This window comes from Gymnodraco acuticeps, unplaced genomic scaffold, assembly GCF_902827175.1.
Source record: "Gymnodraco acuticeps unplaced genomic scaffold, fGymAcu1.1, whole genome shotgun sequence".
Classification (NCBI taxonomy): Eukaryota; Metazoa; Chordata; class Actinopteri; order Perciformes; family Bathydraconidae; genus Gymnodraco; species Gymnodraco acuticeps.
The window spans coordinates 95,196-120,480 of record NW_022990058.1 but is presented as its reverse complement, the minus strand read 5'-3'; the positions used below and the strand labels follow the sequence as shown (position 1 = coordinate 120,480).

The 25,285-nt window shown below is 41.2% G+C and overlaps 2 protein-coding genes across 4 annotated transcripts; both read left to right on the top strand.

The window, feature by feature from the left end:
* Positions 1–36: 36 nt before the first annotated feature.
* rbm10 (RNA binding motif protein 10) lies at positions 37–9,931 on the top strand. The gene is made up of 23 exons (XM_034216024.1): positions 37–180; positions 1,161–1,216; positions 1,306–1,828; positions 1,917–2,087; positions 2,169–2,238; positions 3,574–3,647; positions 4,533–4,619; positions 4,734–4,794; positions 4,906–5,064; positions 5,370–5,530; positions 5,620–5,717; positions 5,914–6,001; positions 6,120–6,324; positions 6,598–6,680; positions 6,765–6,846; positions 7,062–7,153; positions 7,270–7,464; positions 7,906–8,100; positions 8,265–8,321; positions 8,473–8,667; positions 8,841–8,888; positions 9,004–9,059; positions 9,287–9,931. Exons 2-23 carry the CDS (start codon positions 1,200–1,202, stop codon positions 9,375–9,377), a joined length of 2,808 nt encoding a protein of 935 aa, XP_034071915.1. The 5' UTR covers positions 37–180; positions 1,161–1,199; the 3' UTR covers positions 9,378–9,931.
* A 157-nt stretch (positions 9,932–10,088) lies between these two features.
* lrrc23 (leucine rich repeat containing 23) lies at positions 10,089–24,752 on the top strand. Of its 3 annotated transcripts, XM_034216027.1 has the most exons (8): positions 10,089–11,030; positions 23,028–23,137; positions 23,264–23,384; positions 23,472–23,613; positions 23,753–23,883; positions 23,997–24,133; positions 24,238–24,442; positions 24,539–24,752. In XM_034216027.1, the coding sequence occupies exons 1-8, from the start codon at positions 10,950–10,952 to the stop codon at positions 24,566–24,568; spliced, it is 957 nt and encodes a 318-aa protein (XP_034071918.1). In that variant the 5' UTR covers positions 10,089–10,949; the 3' UTR covers positions 24,569–24,752. The 3 variants fall into 3 exon arrangements, with proteins under 3 accessions (XP_034071918.1, XP_034071916.1, XP_034071917.1); XM_034216025.1 differs by having other exon boundaries at positions 24,238–24,752; XM_034216026.1 differs by lacking the exon at positions 10,089–11,030 and having other exon boundaries at positions 22,642–23,137; positions 24,238–24,752.
* The last annotated feature ends 533 nt before the right edge of the window (positions 24,753–25,285 follow it).

Here is a 25,285-nt window from a genome sequence, read left to right as displayed (position 1 = left end):
GAATGTGTTCGCTCTCGCAGAACCAATCGCACACCAGAGTCAGGTATTGGTACCCGCCCACTCTCAAATGTTTTCTTGCTGTGGCCATTTTACACTTGGTTCTTTGAAAAATAAAACACTCTTCTCACCTGAGCTTCGACGTGACATTTAAAGAACTATCGTTAGTTACATGTGACACTGGTAAGTTTTTCCCTATTTTAAATAAAACTGCGGTTGCTTCGTTTGCAACGGCTGACACAGGTTTTTTGGCTGCAGCGTCTCTGCTTGCACCAGTTAGCCAACCTCAGGCTAAAATAGTTAGCTTGCATGACCGCCACACGTCATTGTTAAAGACTCCTTTTTGGGTAGTAAGGTTGGGCATGTGCATTGCGCACACTTGTTAATGAGTGATGTACCCTCATGCATTTGTTTGTACATTTATGGCTTTTGCTAAGTAGTTTTATAAGGCAGTGATATGAGTTAAAGTTAGAGAAGTCTGCAGTCTTTTTTTAAAATGCAGCTGCCTGGAGAAAAAACAAAAAATGATGCTACCTGCCTCCAGTGCACGCACAGCTTGCACATCACTGACGTTACCACGCACATCACAGGAGGCCCTGCTTGTAAATTATTTTGTCATTTAAAGTAGTTACTTGCCACTTAAACACAATACTGTTACTTTTTGTATAGGTTACTTTACTTACTACTACGTCTTCACCTCTATGCATATCTATATATGTATTACTTCTCGTAATTTTTTTCTTTCAACATTCCTTTGCAAAACTTTCTACCGCACGCTTTTTTTTTATATATAATATCTAATGTCATGCGTGAAAATAGCTTTTTTTGTATACATATTTAAAGAGCATTTTTGGAGGGAGTCTAAGATTGTCGTTGCCAAAGACTGCTTCGCTGTTAGTGATGCATAACAGCGAAGCAGTCTTTGGCAAGTTTCACGCTGTTAATTATCATATTATGTTAATTATCATATTATGTTAATTATCATATTATGTTAATTATCCTTATATGATAATTAACAGCGTGAAACTTGAGCTATTGATTTTCAACTTAGTTTCTAAAAGACAGTCAGTCAGCAAAGTTATGGTTCTTCATATTATTGCTTCTGATTCAAAAGAGTAAATGGCTGACCTGTTTCCATGGTTTCCAATCCCATAATCAAACAGAAAAAGGGCAGAGACCAGGAGCAGAGTCAGGGGATCAGCATGGACTATGAGCGGAGGTGAGTCCAACTTTCTTCTTTAGCCTTTCTACCCTAAAGAGTTGATGTGTCCCACACATTTCTCACACTATATTTTTCATGGTCAACAGGGGTGGGCGAGGTGATCGCACTGGTCGCTATGAGAACACCCACAACGATCACAACTTTCGGGACATGGATTACCGAGGCTATGACCAAGAGGACGAGGAGGTGGGAACAGGATATGATGTCAGAGCAGATGGGGACGGACCGTACGGCCACGAAGAGCCATCATTGGGTGACTTCTCGTCAGGTTGCCTGCAAGACCGCCCGGGGGGGTTTCACCCGAGAGGAGATGGGCGAGGGGACATTGGGAGAGAGGGGAAAGGGCTCCTGTGGACCCCTCAGTCTGACTCAGCACTCCCCATGCTCCAGAGAGAGGATGATGGCTCCAGACGGGAGTTTGAACATATTTTGACTGGCCCGCAGGGAAGAGGTCGTGGAAGAGGTTTTCCTGACAACAGTGCCTCTCGTTCAGGGGGCAGAGAGGGCAACTGGGGGCACGGTGGGGGTGCACATCCAGAACAGATGGAATACAATACAGTGAGACAGAGAGAGGAGGATAGGTTCTCTCGTGCGGCAGTGAAGAGGAGGGTAAGCCATAACAAGTCCTTCAACAACAACATAGAACTGCTACAACATTATTTAGTTTTGACATTGGTTTCACATTTGCTCTATGCAGGCTTTTGTAGTGGGGGCAGAGGATCTGAGCTCTGGGAGTGCTGGTCCTGAGTTGTCCCTTGAGGAGATGGAGCAGAGGGACCAGGACTACCGTGCAGATCTGGACCATAACCAGAGGCCAAGCAACATCATAATGCTTCGCATGCTGCCACCCAATGCCAGTGCCAATGAGGTAAGTGTATGCAAGCGGTCTTATAAAGCATTGGAATGGTTTTATCTGGCCTTAATGTCACTAATGTCCCTTTGATCATAGATACGGGCACAACTTCAGGAGCAGGGGATCCAGCCAAGAGAGGTTCGCCTCATGAGAAACAAATCCTCAGGTGAGAACTTGTCCATTGCCCCGAATGTTTTTTAAAAATTAACTCTCCCTTTGTGACACACTCCATTACCCACTCTTTCACTTCATCGCTCTCTCAGGTGCCTTTCCTCTGCTCAGTGGTTTGTTTCTTATTAATAAGCTGATAAGCCTCCTTTTCCTCTTCTCTTACCCTCACTGTCTTTTTTTTCATACTGTGACAGTGAGATAGATGGCAAAGAATGCATATTTATATACTTATATATCGGCTTCTGCTAAGATTCCTGCTCTGATTTATTTTGGTCTGCTGGTGTCTGACTTCTGGCTCGCAGGGCAACAAAACAACATGCATGCTTTGAAGGAAGAGTCCATCAACATTTGTTTTTCAATCAAGAATGCATGCCATATATGTAATAGATCTGCATTGCATTCATTCTCCTTTTTGGCTTGGCTCTCTTATCTTTACCATTTCATGATTCTGCCTTATTCAACCTAATGCGAGATGTGTCCGAGTGGACAAACTAACACTGTCAAATGAGAAATGATCAGCAGAATGAAGAAGAATGCATTTCATGGTGTTTGTCATTGGAGCTAATTGTGAAAGTGTGAATGTAAGTGTCGCAGCTTCCTCTCAGCTACTGAGCGTCATCCATACCACTCAGCTTGTCTTTTTCTAAAGGTCCATTAAGGTCATGTCTCACTGGCCTCCCCCTTTGCTAACGCACTGGTTTCCTGTAAGTTGTGCCTATCTGACTCCGGCACACTTACAGTCCCCCACACTGCTCTTTCTCTCTCACCCCTGTATCTATGTCTGTTTTAAGGATAAATCACTCAATTTAAATGTTTAAATAATGATATTTTGTGATTGCCCTCCAATATTATACTATATATAGTGCTGTGAAATGACATACCTCTGAATTATTTGTATAATGTGTAGATTTTGAATCAGAATCTTACTCAGACTAGCAGAGATGTGTGTGTGTCTGTGTGTGTTTGTGTGTGTTTGTGTGTGTCTGTGTGTGCGAGATGTGTTGATGCCTGGGTGCTTCACCATTCAAAGCCAAAGAGCTCAGACTGGAACTGATGAGTGGGTAGGATTCTCCCTCTCTCTCCCTCTTTTCTTGACCCTGTTGAGAGACTTGACATTGCGTCCTCCCACCCTTGCAGAGAATTTGACAGTAGCACTCCAACTGGCTGTCAGGTGTGTTATTTCCAAGGGAGAGAGGAAGCAATGATTTGTTTGATTAGTGCTGCTACAGGGTCTCTCTCTCCTCTGGACATAAAGCACTAACCCCTCACTGCGTTGTTGTTATGTTGTTGTTGTTGTTGTTCGGTTACCATGGCGCTGGGCGGTGTCCAGGTCAGAGCCGAGGATTCGCCTTCGTCGAGTTTAATGTCATACAGGAGGCCACGCGCTGGATGGAGACCAACCAGGTCACTCTCCTCTACACAGACACACATACACATGTATACAAATGCATTGGTTATGGGACATGGGTTAGTATCAGGACAACATAATGTCAGGTGCACACGAGGCATTCCAGTGTAGACACAGTGGAGAAATAATTGTTGTCCTTGAGGTAGGTAGGTCTTTTTATTTAATGGGAAACTTCATCTTTTCTTTCTTTGTATACAGTATTCCACAAACAGACCAATTGATGTTACATCATACTGTCATCTATGCAAAGCACATATATATTGTGACTAGTCTCTGCCAGGCACATTTGCTCATCATTTACCCTACACAAGCTCCTCTATTATAGGGTCCTACTCTTTCTTCACTGACATGATCTCACTCTCTCTCTCTCCAGTCTACTATAGTACCACCTCTGTGACAGTGTAGAGTAGGAACTTTATTTCTCATATGGTCTGTATATAATACTTCATTTCTTGTTTTTGAACCTTTCATATCTGGGTCATGTACCATTACTACATCTTTAGTGCGGAGCTATTGTCTCTATGGGGGCTGAAGGTGGCGACAGTGGGATAGTATGTGTGGAAAACTGTGAAAAGGTTTCCCCTTAAGGGGGGAGGGATGACACATTGAACAAAACATGTTGAAAAATGGACACCCATGCACACACTACACATACACCATCTCAGTCCGTCCCAATTTCCTAAAGCTGAAGGTTGCAATTCTCTGGTGTCCTCTTTCTTTCAGCCTCAGTTCTACTCTCTGTCTCTCTGTCCCCCTCTCCCTCTCGTCCCTTTCACTCTCTCTCATCTCTTGTGAGATGAGGCCTTTCTCTGGCATGTGTGGCCTAATTATCACTGATAATCATTCTTTGTTCCCCCTCCCTCTCTTTCTTTTTCTTTCAGTCGGTGTTGTTGATTCTGGGACAAAGAGTGTCGATGCACTACAGCGACCCAAAACCGCGTGCCAACGAGGACTGGCTCTGCAACAAGGTTGTGTCTGCATTGTGTGGCATATGGAAATACATTTTAATTTGTGAAATGTATGCATATATGTCACTGTGTTTGCTTATTTTTTTAACAGTTAGTTATGTCACATTTCAACAGTGTGGTGTGCAAAACTTTAAAAGGAGAGAGAAGTGCTTCAAATGCAGTGTGCCAAAATCGGGTAAAGTAAAACCAAGCTACTGTAAATATCCCATTTATATTCCCTTTAACAATAGCACAAGCGCTCTGACATCCTATAATAACACATGAATAATGTCTTGTATTTGTCTAGAGGCTGAGCTGAAGTTGCCTCAGTTGCAAAGGGATTTGTCTGTTGCGCTTCAAAAGGAGGGAACCCAAGGCTTGTTGCCCCTGCCGGCCCCCTACCACTCCTCTGGCCCTGCTGTGAGCCCGGGACAGGCCATACAGCAGGCGGACGTTGCCAATGACAGTAAGTCCATCCCTTAACGTCTGTTCTTCTATTCAGAAAGAAAAACCTTTGTGTAGACTTTGTATTATGTAATCCATATTTGTTTTATTAATCAATTGATTTATGTGTACTTTTGAAAAAACAAAGTATATATAACATTTATACTGGCTTATAATTGTATTTTTATGTTTTGAAGAATTCTATTTATATACCTATGGCTTGTGAAACAGAAGAGGGCCTCATGAGATACTTGCTTTTGCAACGCTGAATACTATCTGGTACCAGAGTTAAGTCCTGTCTTATTCTGTCATCCTCTCCCACAACAGCTCTGATACTAAGAAACCTTGGCCCGCACACTTCAGTGGAAACCATCTTGTCTGCTCTGGCTCCATTTGCCACTCTCTCCCCTTCCAACGTCCGCCTAATCAAGGACAAGCACACCCATCTCAACAGGGGCTTTGCCTTTCTACAGCTCTCTACCATAGTGGTGAGGAAATGGACAGGTTTTCATTCTTCTGTTCTGATGATTTTAAAATAATACATTAACTCGCATGTTTCTGTATGTTTTATCAACAGGAGGCCTCTCAGCTGCTCCAGATCTTGCAGGCTCTCCAGCCGGCTCTCTCTATTGATGGGAAGGCCATCGTGGTGGAGTTTGCCAAAGGCTCCAAACGGTAAACAGACACACACCCAAACCTCCAACCAAACCACAAGACCCTTGCACACTATTGCCAATGCAGAAATAATAATATTGCGTGGCAGCTATTGCCACACCAAATGTAAACTCAAATGTGTCTTGTGAATAAAGTTGATTTAGAAATAGTAGCCTAATAATGTGGACACATTTTAAATGTTGTCTTTCTATGGCAGTGATGTGTTCCTGACGGATGGCAGCAGAGTGAGTGCTGCTACTGTAGCCAGCACAGCTATAGCTGCTGCTCAGTGGTCCGTCACACAGGTAACATGAAGGATTTATTATTACATAAAGGAAAACATGAGGTGTAACACATCTTTATTTATAAATTGTATTACTATTTCTTCTTATGTTTGGTTATAAAAATCTTCATCATTCTCAGACTCCTCAGAATGGGTCGGGGGGAGGCCAGACGACAGATACAGCCGTGTATCAGCAGGGGGCAGCAGTAACGTACAATCAGGAAGGAGTAGAGTACTCTGGGCTCGATGGCACACATTTCAAATCCCAGGGAGATGCCAGAGCTTCTGCTTTACCCGGTGCAAGAACAGCCCTGATGGGGGCGTACACAGGAGGAGCAGCTGCAGGTTGGTATTGCACATGTTCAATACACAAGGCCTGATACCTCTATGATTGTATATAGCTGTATACATTGGAATTGAACTTGAGTTAACTGAATCCCCCTTTCACATTTTGAGATTTGACGGAGCAGGGTGTACTTATACTTTTATTAGAGATGTGTCTGTTGTCTGTGTTTGTTTGTAGAGTGTGTCAGGATAGATCCCTTGTCTTTTTATCTGCAAACTAAATCTACCTACGGGTACAAATCCAGAACCTGATCCCCCTGTTTATGTTTGCAGAGGCCGTGACCTCTGGATCAGTGGTGCTGCAGCACACACAGAGTGCTCTCATCACCACAGCTAGCACTACACCAGTCACACAGGTACAACTTCACTGTTTGCTTCTTGCCTCTTGCTTTATTTCATCCCATTACTTTCTTGTTTTAAAGAGCTATGTCTCTCCTCAGGTTGAGATAGTAGGAAAACCACAGCCAGCTGCTCCAAGCCAACCTGCTACACCAGGCACTGAACACGAGCTCCAGCAATACCGTAAGGCTTTTGAGAAAAAAGAAAAAGCAATGAATAAACATCTTCAATTATAACTGTAAATATCTGTCTTTGGTGGGTAACTTTGAGGTGCTATTTTGGAGTTTATCTGAATGTTTATTTAGCTTGATGATGATGCTGTCGAGCTGACTTTTTATGATCATGAAAGGATTTTAAATATGAAATCTGACCCTGGTGTCCTGTGTCTTTGATTGCAGCTGTGCCAGATGTGTCCACATATCACTATGATGAGAGCTCTGGCTTCTATTACGACCCACTCACAGGCCTCTACTATGACCCCAACTCCCAGGTAAAGAGTTGTGAATGTACTGCACTCTAATGTCCATCCAGCACTCTCTGAAAGACTTTTCTGAATGTATCGCTATCCTCTGCATTTCAGTCTGGTTACTCGTTGTCTCGTTACAGTACTACTTCAACCCTCACACTCAGCAGTACATGTACTGGGATGGAGAGAAGCACACCTACATTCCTGCTGCTGACGGTCAGTCAAACTCAGAAGGCGCTCCCACCAGCCTTGGCGCAGCCCCTTCAGACTCACCGTTTGGAACCCCTGGCAGCAAGGAGAAGAAAGACAAACCCAAGAGTAAAACTGCTCAACAGGTACTCCCCACACTGGATACTGGTAGCATACTGACAGACGTGAACATAAAACTAATAAACCTTTAGATTTTAATGTAAAACTCCACCATAAAGCTTTTTACTCTTTGTTTTTTATTAGAAATCTGTAAACAAAAATGTAAACATCTGTTAACTTTCAATTTGGGAAGTGAAAGTGAGTAACAAATCTAACAATATCTCACAGTATGAAACCGTTCATAATGAACTATGCTATTCTACTGTATGGCCAAATTCACCAAAGGTTTTTAAAACCTTACATATTCTGGAAATGTTACTCTTAACAAGGTAGTAATTATTCAAGGACTACTGAGTTAGGTTGTTATGCTCATGTTTTATTGAACCCACTGATTTTCAATGTTTTAATCTTCCTCTGTTCAGTCCTTTTACATGGCTAACTTGGATCTCTTGATTTCATATGAACAGATTGCCAAAGACATGGAGCGCTGGGCTAAGAGTCTCAACAGACACAAGGAGAACATGCGTTCTGTGTCCTCCTCCCCTGCCGTCGGCACCACAGCGCTCCCCCCTGGTTACGCTCGGGCCCCTGGCCACAGTCGCCTAGATGACCGCAGAGAATCTGCCAGTGCTGATGCAGGCTATGCTGTTCTGGAGAAAAAGGTAGATGACCCTTTCACAGACACACATGCCTAGCTGCAAACCCCTGGGCAGCAGGGTCTCATAGTGAATGGGGAGAGTGTGCATCAAGCAGAGGACTCTGTAATAAGACGTTTGCACAGTCTTTTTAACTGACCTGGTAATTATTCTCTCTCTCTGTCCTGCAGGGTGCACTGTCTGAACGGCCTCAGATCTTTCTGGATCAGATCCGACAAAGTACTGAAGTAAGGACATGGACACAGTCATTGTGTTTGTCTGTTTGTCTGATGTGCTCGTAGCTTTTCTATAGGATGCTTCAAAATGTGTTTTATTCTTCCAAGCATAGATTTCTATAATTTTTCCCTCAGTTATTGATCTTGCATCCTATTTCTGTAGCGTTCCCCTCCTCAGCAGCAGGGTCTGGTCCCAGCCTACAGTGGAGAAACTGACAGCGACGAAGAAGGAGGGGACAAAGATGAGAAGGAAGGCAGAATGACCGACTGGGTTAAACTGGCCTGTCTGCTGTGTAGGAGGCAGTTTCCCAGCAAGGAGGCACTCATCAGGCACCAACAGCTCTCTGAGCTACACAAGGTTTCAATCTCATTTAACACAATAGCAAACAAACCATAAATGATGATTTAGGAATAAGTGTAGACTCACTTGTTAAATTGTTGTCTCATACATTCTTTTGTATTTGTTATTTAAAGTGTTTATAATAAATGACATACGTCTAAACTTTCACCTGTTTGTCTGTATGCCCGCAGCAAAACTTGGAGCAGAGAAGAGCCCTGCAGGATTCTGCAGGAAAAGAGGTTGGTCCTGCCACAGGGACTAGAGGAGTGCGACAACATTACATAGAGTTGTGCTGTTTGTTGCTGAATGTGTGCAGTTGGTATTGATTTCATTGTCTTTTTGTATTACCCACAGAGACTTGCAGATGGACCAGAACTTCCTGATCCTAAGAGGAGGAAGTTTAACCCCATGTAAGCAACAGTGAATTACCAAACAGACCCACATGCTGTGGTCATTTATCAAATACTAGCTAGATACTCTGATGCATTTTTCCTCTTTTACAGTCCAAGTCAGGCTTTATGTTATGTATGATATTATGTTTGCAATTGGTCTGTACTTAATACGATTGCAAGTCCTGTTGCTTATTCCATACCGTGTCTGCACACTTATAAGTTACTTTATTCTCTTCTCTCTTCAGTGATGGGATCACTGGCACCAGTCTTGGTGCCAGGATGCTGCAGGGAGGAGTGAAAAAAGGGTTTCTACTGCGAAACATGCAAGTGGAGTGAGCCCTAAACCTGACTTTTCAATTTCCTGACCCAGGCGGGACAAGGACAAACCTAGCACGCAACACTTCACCATTAACATCATCTAGATATCTATAGATAAAGCTCTTAATTTTGGTTTAATTACCATTACCTCAACTGTGGTAATACACTCGTGAACTGATCCTGTAGCAGTGTATGTCAGGATATTGCACAGAATGCACTTTTTTGCTTTCTTCCTGAATGATGCAGTTTTTAGTTCTCACTTGCTTTAAAGCTTGTGTGTGATGATCAAGTTTTGTGGTTGGGAAACATTTTCTGTTGGAAAGTGAAAGATCAGTATAGATCTAAAGGCAGCGAATGGGATTTTCTAATATTACTGTCTATGCACCATAGATTTTTTTTATTTAATGCTAAATGCCTTGTCATTCAGTGAATGACTGATCTAGGCAAACCTGTGTATACATTTTAGAAGAGACTGTGGCCTCATGAACTGGACATTGTCACACTAAAAACAAGTGTGTAGATGAAAAGTGTGTAGATATCAATTCACAATGTAATACATCATTATTTCTGAAGGAAGCTATTCTGTATTTCTTTATTTGTTTAATATTGTGACGGTTTTATCAAGCTCATGTAAATTAATCCACAATTACACGTTTTCATTTGTAGCAATGATTGATGTCTTGTGTGGGCAAGCCGGTCGCTGATGTTTGGACATTTTAACCTGACATTTCCCAAGCTGTGTTTCTGCAAACCGGTGGTTTAAAAAAAGAGGAATACCATGCAACATCTAACCTGCAGAAATTGTTTCGCAGCACAAAATGTCTGTTCCTGATATTTGTCTTTAACCAGTGGTGTAAAGTAACTCAGTAGATTTACTCAATTACTACACTCCACTACATCTATACTTTTAGTTAGTTTGCAGATTTGCATTACTGATGTGAAATATAAATAAGACTTAGTTACTCCTGGAGTAATATTCACAAGCTACCCTGCAGCATACACAGTCATTAAATTAGCTGCACCTTTAACAGCTTTGATAACACTTTAATGCATACATAATTATAATCGGAACATAAAATGATTGAAATTGGCCGATGTGCATAATGGATACGTTTACTGTTGGTACTTTTAGTATATTTTGATGCAGATACTTAATTACTTTAACTTGAGTAACATTTTGATTGCAGGACTTTTACTTTTTACTAATACTTTTACGTAAGTAGAAGATCTGAGTACTTTTCCACCTCTGTCTTTAACCCACCTGTGCTATGGCTGTTGAGTTTCCATGGTAACAACAACAGACGCTATACTTTGTCCGCTGCAGTTAGCTTTATCAAGTAACACCAGATAACTTACCTCTATTTTATTTGTTACGTTTTTCTTTATTATTTTTTTATGTAAAGTTACTAAGCTTAACTCAATTTAACGGTTTAGCTACTATAACTTTGTCATGTAAAGTAGGCCCACTAGTTGAGAGTTAAATCCGTCGTTTGTTTATTGGCTAAACTCAGTGCAGTTGGACCTAGTTAAACGCCTGATGTATACCTACTGACAAGCTGCACATTGTTAAAAGACGAGAAATTGACAAGGATGTCTGAGAAAGATGCAGTCCTGTCAGATGTAGAGGGGGAGGAAGAAACACAACCAGAAGCAACCGAAGAAGAAGAGAAGGTAATGGTGACCTGAGAGATAACAGAAGAAACGCAGACACACGCCATTAACTAGTTTTGCAGAAAGTTAACCTGGAAGTTGGAACATATATTGTATGATTGTGCATATATTTCGTTTTTTACTTAACGAGCTTTATATAGATGCCAATACTTATGTATTTTTACTTGAGTAACATTTTAAGTACAGGACTTTTACTTGTAACAGACAGTATTCCTACGCTTTGATATTTCTACTTTTACTTAAGTACAAGATCTGACTGAGTACTTCTTCCAATTCTGATTACAAGAAAGCTTAAAGGTCCCATGTCATGGCCATTTCCACTGATCATAAAACAGGGTTGCAAACTCTCACGCATCTGGCGTGTGACACACGCTTTCACTCTCAATCTCACGCTCTCACGCTGCCCAAACTATTCTCACGCCAAAAAACAAGAATACCGAAGACTAGAAACGGTTTTGAAAACTGTTGTGACGTAGTGATCGTCTTCTCAATAGAACATCTTTGATAATGTCTTCTGGCCAATCAGAATCAAGATAACGGCGTGGTGTTGTTGCAGGAAGTCCCGACGGAGAATACTTTTGCTGTAGTACATCTCTATATACATCGATACAACATTACGTGTTGATAGAAATCAACACGTAATGAAATAAGACCCCACGGTTTGATGATTGATAGGTGTGTGGGCTGTCTTTCATTTTGACACACTTTGACACACAGAACAATGGGGGCTATCCACCCTTATCCACAATGTAAAGTAATTCACAGCCTCTTCCTCTTCTCTCTCTGAGGAGCAGCAGGTTCAGCTTTCAGAACAAAGTAACACAAAACTAAAATGGCATTCATTTTTTTAAATATGTCGTGTAGTAGGCTAATAGATGTATTTATTTTCTTCTCAAGAGAGTACCAGAATGTGTATTTTATGTTAGTATTTCAAAAAAGCTCCTGGGGGAGAATCCCCTCAGACCCCCTGCAGGGGTTGGGGTTTCAGCATGTCAACTCTTTCATTTGTGGAGAAATTGCAGGATTGGCTCCAGGTCGCCCTTTTTATTTACTACAAGACAAATGTGCTTTTTTATTTCATACAGTTCAATTTTGATTGAGACAGGGAAATAATCTAAACCTCACGCGTGGCGTTTCACTGTCAAGGGGAGCGTGTATGTAATTACAATGCAAATACTGACTTGAGCCCCACCACTGTATGGGTTAGCCCTATTACCCAACAAAAATACTCTCTCGCAACTGCCGACCCGTATTGCGCAAGCGCAGATCTAAGATCCAGTAGAAATGATAAAAAAGTAAAAGTCTGCTGCTTATTGTTCTACTAGGCCAAAATAGAGTCAAAGAGAGTATGAGAGTGAGAGTGTGTTAATTAACATATCTGGCAGTTTGGAGTAAGTCTGTAGATTTGTGTGAGTGTGTTTCATGTAGGCTACTGTATAGGCCTCTCACGATAATTAATTTTGTTGGATACATTTTCCCGGAAATTATTGCGATAAACGATAATATTATCAGCACCGTTGTATGACCATTTTAGACCACTGACATAATGATAATATATAATAATAATTCAAGTACATCCTTTCAAACTGCTAGTCACATCCTCATGTAAATGGCAATTTATCGAGTTCATTTGTATTTATCGTACGATAAGTCAATTAATTGCTTATTGCGACAGGCACACAATAAAACAGTGGAAACAAACATGTGTTTGACTTTCATTAGTGAATGAAACTTTGTGTCCTTTATAGTCTGTGTCCAATATTGTGTATTTGTATATATTGTATATATATCCTATATATGCTAAGGTCCCGCTACTGACACGATAGCAGTCATTTCGTGCGCATATGTGTAATCAAACCCATGATATCAAAATCTCACTCCAGCCAGGTACCCAAAGTTGGCAACCCTGCATAATTCCATTGTTGAGGTCTACTAGAATAGATTTATATTGTGCAATTTTCCAAAATCACTTTGGTTTCTCAAACAGCATCTCTGTAAACTACGTGTATTCACTGAATTTCACGCTCTGCCTTTAACGGCTTGTTGTAGCTCCAATAGCTCCAGCCCCCACCTTCCCTGTGAGCACAGTGTGCTCTGATTGGTTGGGACGTTGTGAATCGAGCTGAGCTCCGTGGAGGTGTGGTTTCCTTGTTTAGCCAAACACAGCCAAACTCACCGAGCACACACAAAGTCACAACCGAAGTAAAAACAATAAGTGTGGCTTGATATTGAGTAAGAAAAAGGTTGATAAACGCTGTGAGAATGGGTCTGCAGAGAGAATTTCGCCGCGATCCCAACTGTCTGTTATCAGCCTGCAGCCAGGGAGGAGAGATCAGCATGACATGAGTTACCCGGAAGAATCAATGGACAGTGACGTATCTCCAACGAGGCGTTTTGGGGAGGTATCGCTACAGGGTGTACTTTGAGGGTTTTGACTCTGCAGACCATTTACATGCATAAAAACCTTCATAACACACAAGGGGACGGGTAATAACCGGAAAAGCATGACATGGGACCTTTAACATTGCCATGATGCTGGTTTTAAACGATAGGTGGAGTATCAAGCTATATCATTCCATCACTGACCTACTCCAATAAGAAAATCCAAGGCTTAATCCACATAACCCTTTATCCAATGCCTCAGAAGTTGCCATCATGTCACAGAATGCATTACACTGTTTTAGGAGTGTGAGTAGGCCTACCTTTTAACCCACAACACCAAATGAATGGATGTTATCTAATCATTAATCCCACGAAATGCCATAAGGTAAATAACAAGTTGGCCCAAGTAGCCTAATGCATGACTCATTAAATAATGCTGGGCGTTCCAAAAACACCTGTTGCCCACCCTTAACTAAATCATTTCTGACCAATGTATTTTTTAAAGCAGAACATAACCTATTCTCATTGAAATATTAAGCTATGTTTCCTATCCTGTTCATTTAATGTATTGGCACTAGGGGTGTAACGGCATCCGTACCGTCACGGTTCGGCACAAGCAGTCACACGACGAATACGCCTTTTTTTTAGGAGTGGGAAAAAGGTCTGTCATTCAGGGCAGTATCCATTACACTATTTATAATCCAGGGGGCGGTGTTGCGCCTAAACGCTGCTGCCAGCCGCCCTTAAACAACAAATGAAGAACAAGAAGAAAACACAACAACAAAACGAACAAAATACAAGAAGAAAATGTAGTATGGCGATGTCAGATAACACACAGGAGCTAGAACCCACCTGCTTCTTTTAAATCAGCTGTGTGGGAACATTTCGGGTTCCCTGTGGGTTACAATAACGATGAAGTGCGAGTGGTGGATCGGACGGTGTGTCGGCGTTGTTAGACAGCGGTGCGGTATGCTACGGAGCCCCCTAGGGGATTTGGAGAAGAAGAAAAAAAATGTTTTGCGAGATCTCGCAATACTTTTCATTTAGTACTTCCTGGTCAGTTCGGCTGCTACGGCAACACAGAAACCACAACAATGGAGTGGTTAATCGATTTTACTTTGAGCTTGGCCTTAAATATAAAGATATAACATCAGTGCTTGGCAATAGGCACGGGTTTCACACAAAGACTGTATATATAAAGGGTTTCACTAAGTGAAGACACCTCAAGAGAACACTCAGAGCACACTCACTGCTACAACTACATGCTCTGAGCTGAGTTATTGACAGATTCGAATTTCGCGGATCAATAACTCATGAACATAACGTTGTAAAAATACAAACATGACTTTACAATCATAGCAAAGTAGACAACGAGCTACAGAGTCGTTTTATCAGAACAGTTCGATACGCGCCGTCATCCGAGCTAAACATCAAGAATTGGTCACAATCTGCAGCTGGAGGAGGGAGAGGAGTGCAGGAGGAGTCTACAAACTGCAACGGGGTTTTGCGAGATATCGCAAAACATTTTATTTATTTATTTTTTCAAGGAATTTTTTTTCTTCTCCATGTCCCCTAGGGGGCTCCGTAGTACGCTAATGGTAATCATAGACTGTATATATAAATGGACGTAGGGTCCGTGACGTCACCCATAGGATTCTGCAGAGTTGCCGTGAAGCCCTAGGCGGAGTCGGCCACTAACGGCTCGATAGTGACGCCAGAGTTCAACTCCCGCCTTCTCCAGCCTGCTCCAAATAAGGGCAAAGAGGCGGAGCCGAGGCGGGACCTGCTGCCACCAAGCTGGAAGTTCCAGAGCTAGCTGAAGCTACCGTCGCATTTTACGTTTCTAAGGTAAGCGGACATGAAACTATTCAGCAAAACTATAAATAATAATCTAAGTTATTGAGCTTTTAGCATAATACTTCAGAATCTTAAAACCCCTTAACGTTTGTATGCAATTGTGCTAAATTCAACACTGGAATCAAGCAAATATTAATATGTTTGATGGACGTCCTGTCTGTTGGTTTGGAGAGGACTGAGGGTCTTTCCTCTGCGAGGAGGACCAGGGCTGATGAAGGAGCCCATGCTGGGCAAAGCTGATACCAACTGCACAGGCCTAGTCGGTCACTTTATTTGACTAAATGTGTTTAATACATTTAATAGGTTTACACCTTCTGTCCATATGTGCTTTTTATTTAAAACATTTGATTAACTTTTGGTTCACATTTCAATAAATTGTATTTGTATTTGCACTCCTTTTGTCCATTATTCTTACTGAAAATGTTAGATTACACATTCACATCTGACTGAAGATTGGCCCCATTTATTTGTGACGTTGCAAAACAAGGTACATGTTGTGAAGCTCATAAAGTGAGGCAAATAGAAATAATCAGCTGATGGAGTGTAGATGTGGAAATAGCTGCATTCGATCAGCTGACTGTTTTTACAATAAAAATAGTTTCTTAGTGAATGTCCTGTACTGGTCTTAAAATCTCATAACATCAGCTTTTAATGTTCCTCTTGGATGTTCTTCTTGACCCTCAGAGAAGGAGAAAATGTCCTGTCTTTCAGGCATGTCCTTTCCTAACAAAAATGACAGGAAACATAAAACATATTATTGCAGAACAAGTGTATTATTTATGAAAGCGGTGTGTTTGTGTGTTTAGGGGCTGTAGATATAATAATTTTGTAATTGTAATGTTTTTTTTTTATTTCAACAATGAGCTACAAAGACAATCAGATTATGAATGAACAGTATGAAGTTGAAATATATGTTATTATCAAAATAATATTTAACTGTTATCAAAACGTAGTGCAACTGTAGAAGCTTGCTCTGTTGTCTCACTGAAAGAATAACTTTTACCACGTTTTTTACAGACAATATTGAGAGATAAATAGTAGCAGTTCTCACTATGTGTTAAATATCTTTGCCTTCAATACATTAAATTAGAAAGCTGACAAAGTCATATTGCTTGTTATCATCTAAATGTAACTTTTTGCATGGAAAAAACCCTCAACTTAACTGATGTGTAGGTGATCTAGTATTTAGTATTGTTTAATGGAATGTATATCAGTGTATTCAAGTCAATACTTCATTCATTTAAACCAATATCTTTTTTGATTCTTTGTACAGTATGAAAAAAGAGTCTTTGTACCTGTGCTGAAGTTCACTGCTGTGAGGAGTCCAGTTCTGTCTCTCACTCTCTGATCCAGCCTGTCTGCATCACCTGGACACCTTAAAAAAACAGATATATATATATATATATGTAAAGTACCATGTGTACAAACAATATAACTGATTCTCTTCTGTTGAACATGTTGGATTGTGTATTGTCCGAGTCAGGGGCCTTTTTATTTTACTGTAACTTTGGAAGTTGTGTTACCCAGTGCTGGAATTGGGCCGGTACTCACCGGTACGCAGTACCGGCACTTCTGGTTCTGACCCATGGAGTACCGGCACTTCTTGCTCAGTACCGGCATGCTGGCGGTACTCCGGTACTCATGCACCGTGCCAGTACTCAACACTCTCCCCGCCGTTCTTATTATACATCCATATATATATATACAGCCGCCCGGTACTCAGTAGATGCGTCATGAGGTGCCGAACGGACATTCTCATCGCTCTAACCGCTGGAGTTTCACAGCGGCTGTCAGCTGTTTACTCCTGTCATTCAAACAGAACGTGCTGGAGAGGGGGCGGGGCTTATCTTCTCCATGTAAATACTGTGGTGGAAACGACTATGTCAAAATTAACCTATTTGACCGTGATTTAATAGTAATACACGTTTCAAAATAATAATAATAATAATAATAATGCCGAAGTAACAACATACTGAAAACTGTTAGTAAAACCATGTTTTAATGCTTTACAATTTACATACCTAGATGCACGTGTGTTGTGTTTATGCAGTGCAACTCCCACCCAGTGGGTGGCTATGTAGCGTGATAGAACAGAGCAGGCACGCCCCCGAGAGAAGGAAAGCAAGTCACGTCACAAATTAGCATTTCTAAAATGTTAGCGTTGATTAATAAAAGTGCAAAAAGACAGCGGTTGTCGCCGGAAGAAACTTCAAATACAGAGAATGCTGTGCCTGTGTTGGAAATTGTGTCTGAGGGGGAGCTTTCTTTGGTTGATCCTCCTGCTCCAAGTTCTAGTGCATTAGCATTAGCACTAGCTCCGCCGCCTCCTCCAGAGCCTCTAACGTTAGCTGCTGCTGGCGCAACTGCCACCACCAACACCGGGCAAAGCGATGCACCTGACTGCTGGACAACGGACCAGGTGCAATATTTTTGCAAGACCAATGCATGGCTCGTTCTTAAAGATAAGAAGCTAGGATGTCGGATATGCAGAGATGTCAAATCTTTGGGAATACACACTGGACAAGGACTGAAACTGTCAACTGAATGGGGTGAGTGTGCAGTGTCTCATTTCGGTGTTGACAAGGGCAAACAACAAGCTAGCCTGAGAACAAAAATCAAAGAACATAAAGAATCACAAGCCCATGTAAAAGCTGCTGACATCCTTACATCTGCTTCACGTGAAACTATTCAACATCAAGTGCAGTCTATGCATAAATCTGAATTAGACACCACTATCAGAGTTTTTCGAACGGCATATAAAATTGGCAAACATAGCCGGCCATTCACAGACATGCCAATTGATTTGAATGTACAGAAACTGAATGGGCTGAACGTGGGCAGGGTTTTGCACTCCAATAAAACCTGTGGCGAAATCATCGACCACATAGCTCATGAGCTGAAGAAAAAAATGGCAAAAGACATTACAGAAAACCAAAGAAAACTCTGTGTTTTGGTCGATGAATCTACCACTATTAGTGGTAAAACGGTGCTTGTTGTGTGTCTACGCTCAGCATTAGCTGATGCTGAGCCCGAAACGTTTTTTTGGGAGCTGATCGAGTTGGATGGAACAACGGCTGATGACATCACAAAGGCGTTAATGGAGTGTCTTGGAAGAGATTTTAACGAGGACTTTTTAGGTCAGTGTTTCGTTTCTTTTGCATGTGATGGGGCTTCAGTCATGCTAGGGAAGAGAACAGGCATTGCTACCCAGTTGTGTAGTAAATTCCCAAGCCTGTTTGTGTGGCACTGCTCCAATCATCGTCTAGAGCTGGCAGTTGGGGATGTGGTCAAGGAGGTCTCAGGGCTCAATCATTTCCAGATCTTTTTTGACAAACTCTATTCCTTGTTCCATGCCTCCCCCAAAAATCAGAGGCAGTTAGCGCAGTGTGCGCAAGCAGTCGGACAGCGTCTCCTGGTGATAGGGCGTGTTTTGTCCATCCGCTGGGTGGCTTCAAGTGAAAGGAGCGTCAGAGCAGTCTGGGAAAACTACCGAGTGCTTCATGATCACTTCACAAATGCTGCAAACGACACGAGCAGGGATTCCAGAGACAGAGCAAAGTACAAGGGCCTGGATGATGTGCTCACATCTGCAACGTTTGTCAGCAATCTGGGACTGATGTACGATGCGCTCACAGAGCTCAGCGACCTCTCTCGGCAACTCCAAAAAAGAGAGATGACACTGCCTACAGCAGATAGGCTCTTAACTCGAGAAATACGAGTTTTTGAATCCATGGTCACCATGCCTGGCCCACACATGACTACAGTTCATACAGCTCTAGCTGAGAAGTCCTTCAAGGGTGTTGCCCTGCGTGAGAATGGCAGGCTTGTACAGATTCATGCAGGTCAGTTTTTCCGCAGTATGGTAGATAATCTGAGACACAGAATGACTTCCACAACCTCCTCTCATGTCAGCACAAGAGAAATCCCATTACATGGCCGGGAGGCCCGGGACAATCAGCTAATCCAGGACATGAAAGTTATCCATCCTGGAAGTTGGCCTGAAGAGGAGTTAGACGTACAGTATGGGGACATAGAGGTGCTACGTTTGTGCGAAGTGCTGAAAGTGGACAGAAGAGAGACTGTTCAGGGCTTTCGCGAATACAAGGAAACCAGGGCATCCCGTACACCTGCTGCCATGGAGCCTCTACTGAAAGCAGTCCGAACCATCGCTGTCTCCACTAGTGAGTGTGAGCGGGCATTCAGCTGCATGAACGATATCCTTACTGCAAAAAGGAATGCTCTCTCTGTCAGCCGACTGTCCAGCCTGGTTTTCATTAAATGTAATGGACCATCACTAGGACAGTTCAATCCGGAACAGTATGTGAGGTCCTGGCTGGCAAAGGGAAGGAGAAGTGCTGATGAAAGAGCCTGTCCAGCTCCAGCCCCTGATACTGATGTCCCCAAGGCCTTCTGGAGCCTTTTCTAACAATGTGAAGTATATTGCAAAGCAGTTCACCCAGTGAGAAGACTTTTGGCATAATGTGCCGATTTGTACAGATCCTGGAGATAGAAGGACTTCAGACCAACCAGGGAGTTATCTGATCAGCTTGGTGTTCAATGTAACTCTTTACCATGGCTCAGACTTTGTTACTTGCAGTTACAGTTTCTCATTTTAGATTGTGCAAATGTTGCATTTGTTTTTACATGTTCTTTGTTCATGCTCTTTATCATTTTTCTGAGTTGGAAAGTTAGATTGCATCATAGTTTACTTTATACATATTTGTATTCTTCAGTGGTGAAGTATATTGCAAAGCAGCTCAGCCATGTGAGAAGACTTTTGGCACTTTTTCGTTTTCTGAGTTGGAAAGTTAGATTGCATTCAAAATGTACAGAAATACTTGTTAAATACTTGTATTTTGTTAAAGCTTTTTATAAAAAATGCTTTTGACCAGAGCTTTGTTTCCTTGTCATTAATGTTGAACACCACCAGAGGGGCTCTCACCTGAAAGGTCTCTGCTTCATGTGTCTTCAGCAGAAGATCTAGACTTTGATTGCTATATTTTCAGTTAATATTGACCTTACTGAGCTTTAGCCATATCCGCTGCCTATCATAACAAATGTTAAGTACAGTGAACCTTTCTAAAATATACAGTAGTAAAACCCACCAGCATTATAGTAGCCAAATTCTTGTTTGTGGGCTGTATATATAAAATTGACTTGAAAAAGTTGCTGATTTTAGAGTACTGGCACCTTTTTCATTCCAATTCAAGCACTGGTGTTACCAATGCTTACTGTTTATTTGATACCCATTTGGTAATGCAATTAATAAAAACAACAAGGTTTGGGTTCGTTCTTCAGATGACTGTGACGTTAACGTGTAAGCTTAATAATGAACTCCAGCTCAACCAACCATATTGTAATATCTAAGTAATCATCTTGAAATATGACATTAATAATTGTAATATACACATCTTATTGTGAGGTTGATTTCACATACACTACTTCGACATTAGCTTGTCTACATACTTGAGCATAGCCAATTTAAATTAACCTTAGATGCATACAGTTCTACCTACATAATAAAATATCTCTAAGTTACAAGGATGTAACCTTATTTTATCAACCTCAAACAGAAGCCGTTTGTTCAACAGTATTATCCCACTTAACACTTGTCTATTTCGTTGTAACCTTTATATATACAGTCTATGATTTTAACTTGGAGGCTACGATTACAATCGTTAGCACCGATGTAGCTACCTCTAGCTTACATGCTAACCCAAGCCTTACCATTCATTACGTAGCTGATTAAAATCATTAACACATAAATAAAGCACTAGAATTTAACTTACCGCAAAACCGCATTCATGCACCGTCTGTGTTTTAACCGCAGAGCGAGTCACAATAGTCCGATATATAAGCATGAAGAACAAAAAACCACGGCCGGCTACAAGTTGTGTTTCCTGGATGAGCTGAGCAGGCAGAGTCCCTGTAGCTAGCTTCACGGAGCAGCTAGCAGAGAGACAAGAAGCTAACAGCGGCAGGTACTTGACAGAGCCGTCACTCAATGTGACCACGCCCTAATTTATGCACAAACTTTAAGACCTAATATAAATAAAAGGGTCGCGTTAGAAAACAATTCACTCACAGATCCATAATCATGAAGGTGGAATCTAACTATATCGATAATAAAATGTATGGAGCCAGGGGTAGAAACATGTTTTTTTCTGCTGTAAAGTTGGGCATTTTAACATGGGGGCTATGGAAATTGCTCCTTTCTGCAGCCATCGCCTATCGGCCAATATATGAACTGCAGTGTGTGGCACTTCCGTATTGGCTTCCCGGCTCTACCCCACAGTTTGCCGCTTGGATGGTAACACATGCTAAATCATATCAGAAGGTCATCACCCAGATTTGCCAATCACCGGAGCCCGGCAAAAGACAACACAGCAGTTCAAGAGTTTATCCCTGCTGTTTTTAAGAAGCCAATAGACATGAAAGCTGAGAGACCAAAATAAAATAAATAACGGAATGGCATACATATTTCAACGGCTATGCGCTCTTGAAACACTTTCTTATTATTTATGATGTAATATTTTCAAGACATTCTTTTTAGTTTTACAGTTTATTGAACCTTTTTGTTTGACATCAGCCATTATAGATAATCTGGGCATCTGAGTGTGTGGGGTACTGTTTGTGGTTTGTTTTTAACAGTGTAATACAGTTAATTATTCAAAATGTTAGAGTTCCTTATTTTTAAACTGAAACTTGCACTACTGTTCAAAAATAAATAACAACAAACCTGGAATTATGCATTTGGGATTTTTTTGTGCTTTTTCTTGTTGTACCGAACCCGTACCGAACCGTGACCCCCAAACCGAGGTAGTACCGAACCGTGAATTCTGTGAACCGTTACACCCCTAAGTGGCACCTGTAGATAATCTTTGGTTCAATCAAATTGTATTTATATTGTCAAATATCACAAATTACACATTTGGTTGTAGCGATTTATTCTTTACAATGCTTATCTCCAATTTAAACAAAAACACTTTATATAACTCATGTAATATTGAAAATAACAACTCAACATCTTATTGTAAATGTGGCAACTGAAAGCGTTTTGGGCAAACAAACTTCATATTTCTAGGAGAACAGTTAATATGCTGCTGAGCAGAAACATGGTAATGTAGCTAGCAATTAGTGTATTCAATAATTGTGAAGTAACATTCATTATTTGCCATATTGGGGATATATTAAGTGTGATCTATACATTTTTGATTATGAATGTTCAATAGGGATATGTGCAATAGGGAAAGTGCTGTACCTGTATGTTTCTTGTTTGTTTCTTTGTGATCTCTGTTCTGTATCTATGACTGATTGACCTGAATGTTTTATGTGTATTATCTCGATGCCCAAGACAAATTTCTCCTAAGGGAGACAATAAAGCTCTATCTTATCTCTATCTTATCTTAAGTCACAGTGACTTGATCATGTGTTGAGCAACGTGAATCCATGAAACAGCCTGCCATGAAATTATAATGAGCCATGCATCAATAAAGCATAACTTAAGTAGCTATAGTGTACCCTTATTAAAAAGAGTTACAGCATTATTTGTAAATAAATCACTTGAATGTCTACATGGTAGGCTTTATTTATGGCAAAAAGTTAGTTTCTCTGAAGCTCTATCATGAAGAGGAGCTTGTGTCTGGGCTGAGCCGCATACAAACATTGATGGGGTTCTTTGGTAGATTTGATCCACTGTAAATTAGCTCCACCACAACAATTTTGAAGTATAATCCTGTGATGTATTTCCTCTCACAGGTACAGGTTTGCCATTTGACAAAAGAAACCATTGGTCAGGGGCTCTCATTGCTTTGCCGAACAGGAAATGGACTTGGACATGCATTCGTCAAAGTGGACCTAATAGACAAGTAAGGGAACAAAAATACAGAGCTAAATGGGTTGCCTTTGCTTGACTGGTAATACTAATTTTCAGGTTATCATTGTTCATCTGTGGCTATGTTTTTGATTTTCTTCAATTTGTTGTCACTCCACAGAGGACTGAATGACATTGCTTCAATCAGAAGTTTTATCCACCTACGTTTCGTGGATATATCCAACAACCAGCTGACTGATCTTTCTCATCTGGAATCTCTGACCCATCTGCTCTGGCTGAAGGCAAGGACTCGTATTCTGTATTCATTCTGATCTCTGGGGCCTGTAGTACAATTCATTCAAAGTTATGGAAAATCTTTAATTCAATAGGTTGACAATAATGCTGTTGCAAGCTTCAAAGGGCAACCTTTTGCTCAGTTGACCTACCTGCAGCGGCTGAGTATGGCAGGGAACAGAATAACAGAACTGGATGGCCTGGTTGGGCCTGCCTTGGAGAGCCTCAATCTTACAGGTTGGTCTGTTGGTTTCATGTCAGAATATGTGATGTTTCTATTATAATGGTGGGCTTTCATTTAGTCGATTGACGCAAGACAATCTTACCATCTGCATGATATAAAACAGATATCTTGACATTTTGTGAACTCTGGCAGGTAATGGCATTCAGAGATTGAATGGTTTTCAGAGTGGCTGTTTTGCCAACTTGGTAACTCTGGAGCTGAGGGGAAACCAGTTGGATACCACTGATGGCATTAACCTTCCCAACCTGCAGCAATTATATCTGGTAATAAAAAAAATACCATTTGATAAATATAACAAACACATTTGATGAGGTTAAGCCATTAACACCAATCTCATTCAGCCGACTGCCTGTAACTTGTCTTACTTTCCATTCAGGCCCAAAATGTTATCAAGCATCTGGAGGGTTTAGAGAGGATGGAACGCCTCACCACACTTCACCTTCGAGACAACCAGCTAGAAACTCTGGACGGCCTCAGTCCCAACATGAAGTGTCTCCAATACCTCAATGTCAGGTACACATGTGAACAACATAGACTGTCATCAAGGCAGTAAAACACCAAAGAAATCTATATATCCAAGATTGTTTATCCTAAATGCTTCCGTCTCTCTCCCTTAGAGGCAATGCAATATTAGAAGAGAATGCCCTGAAAAGCCTCGCACTTGTGTCAAAAACTCTGCGAGCTTTGGTGCTTACTGATAATCCTCTGGTGGAATCGACAGACTACAGGCTGAGTGTATTGATGCTCCTGACACAGCTGGAGCGAATTGACAAAGATCCTGTCTCCCCTGAGGAGGTGGCTCAGGCCAAGGAGAGAATCAAGGTAAAGCTAAGACACACCTTATTTCTCTATTTGGCATGGTCAGGCATACATTTCTGCTCTATTGTTTTTTTTCTTACTGCATGTATTTCATTCCAGGAACTGAAAGAGGAAATGTCTGGGCCATAAGATTGCAATGAGGAAGTGTTTTACCTTGAAAACACTGGGTTGGTGTTTGTAGGTGGGTGTGTTGAAACGTATTGTAGTATACTGTATATTTTCAGTTTCTTGTATTTGTATCTGTAAATGTGTTGCCTACATTATGGATTATTGTTGTCATGTTCTAACAGCCTATTTATTTTTTCAATAATAAACATTTGAAAACGTTTATTTCTGTGGTGTTTATTGACATAAAGTGTGAAAATGCTGACAGTCAAGCTGTGACAAAGCAACCTTTCAGTGACTAGGCAGAGAAAAAGAGTGTGTTTGAACCTTGTGCTGCCTGCGGCATCCTGAGTAAGGATGAGAGGGCAAAATCCACCACCATATTGCTGTTGGCAGCCATCCAGCTTCAGCGTTAAAGAGACAGGCACATGCAATGGATATGTGTGGAAATCCTTTCTTATGTTTAGTCTTATACACTGAGCTAAACTGTAATACAAATACATAGTATGCACATTATTTCTGATAATACAATATTTCTAATAAAGTTAATGTTACTTGCCACACATTAACATAGTACTGTTGCCGTAACCAGGAAGTCCACTCTTTGAAAAGATTGCCCATTTTATGTCTTCAAAGTGGTGGATGCAATTTCAGTCGTTCATGATAATTTCAAAAACAAAGCCATAACTACTCAACTGTCTTTTACATTGTGTCTATCTGTATTAATACCGATTAATACTC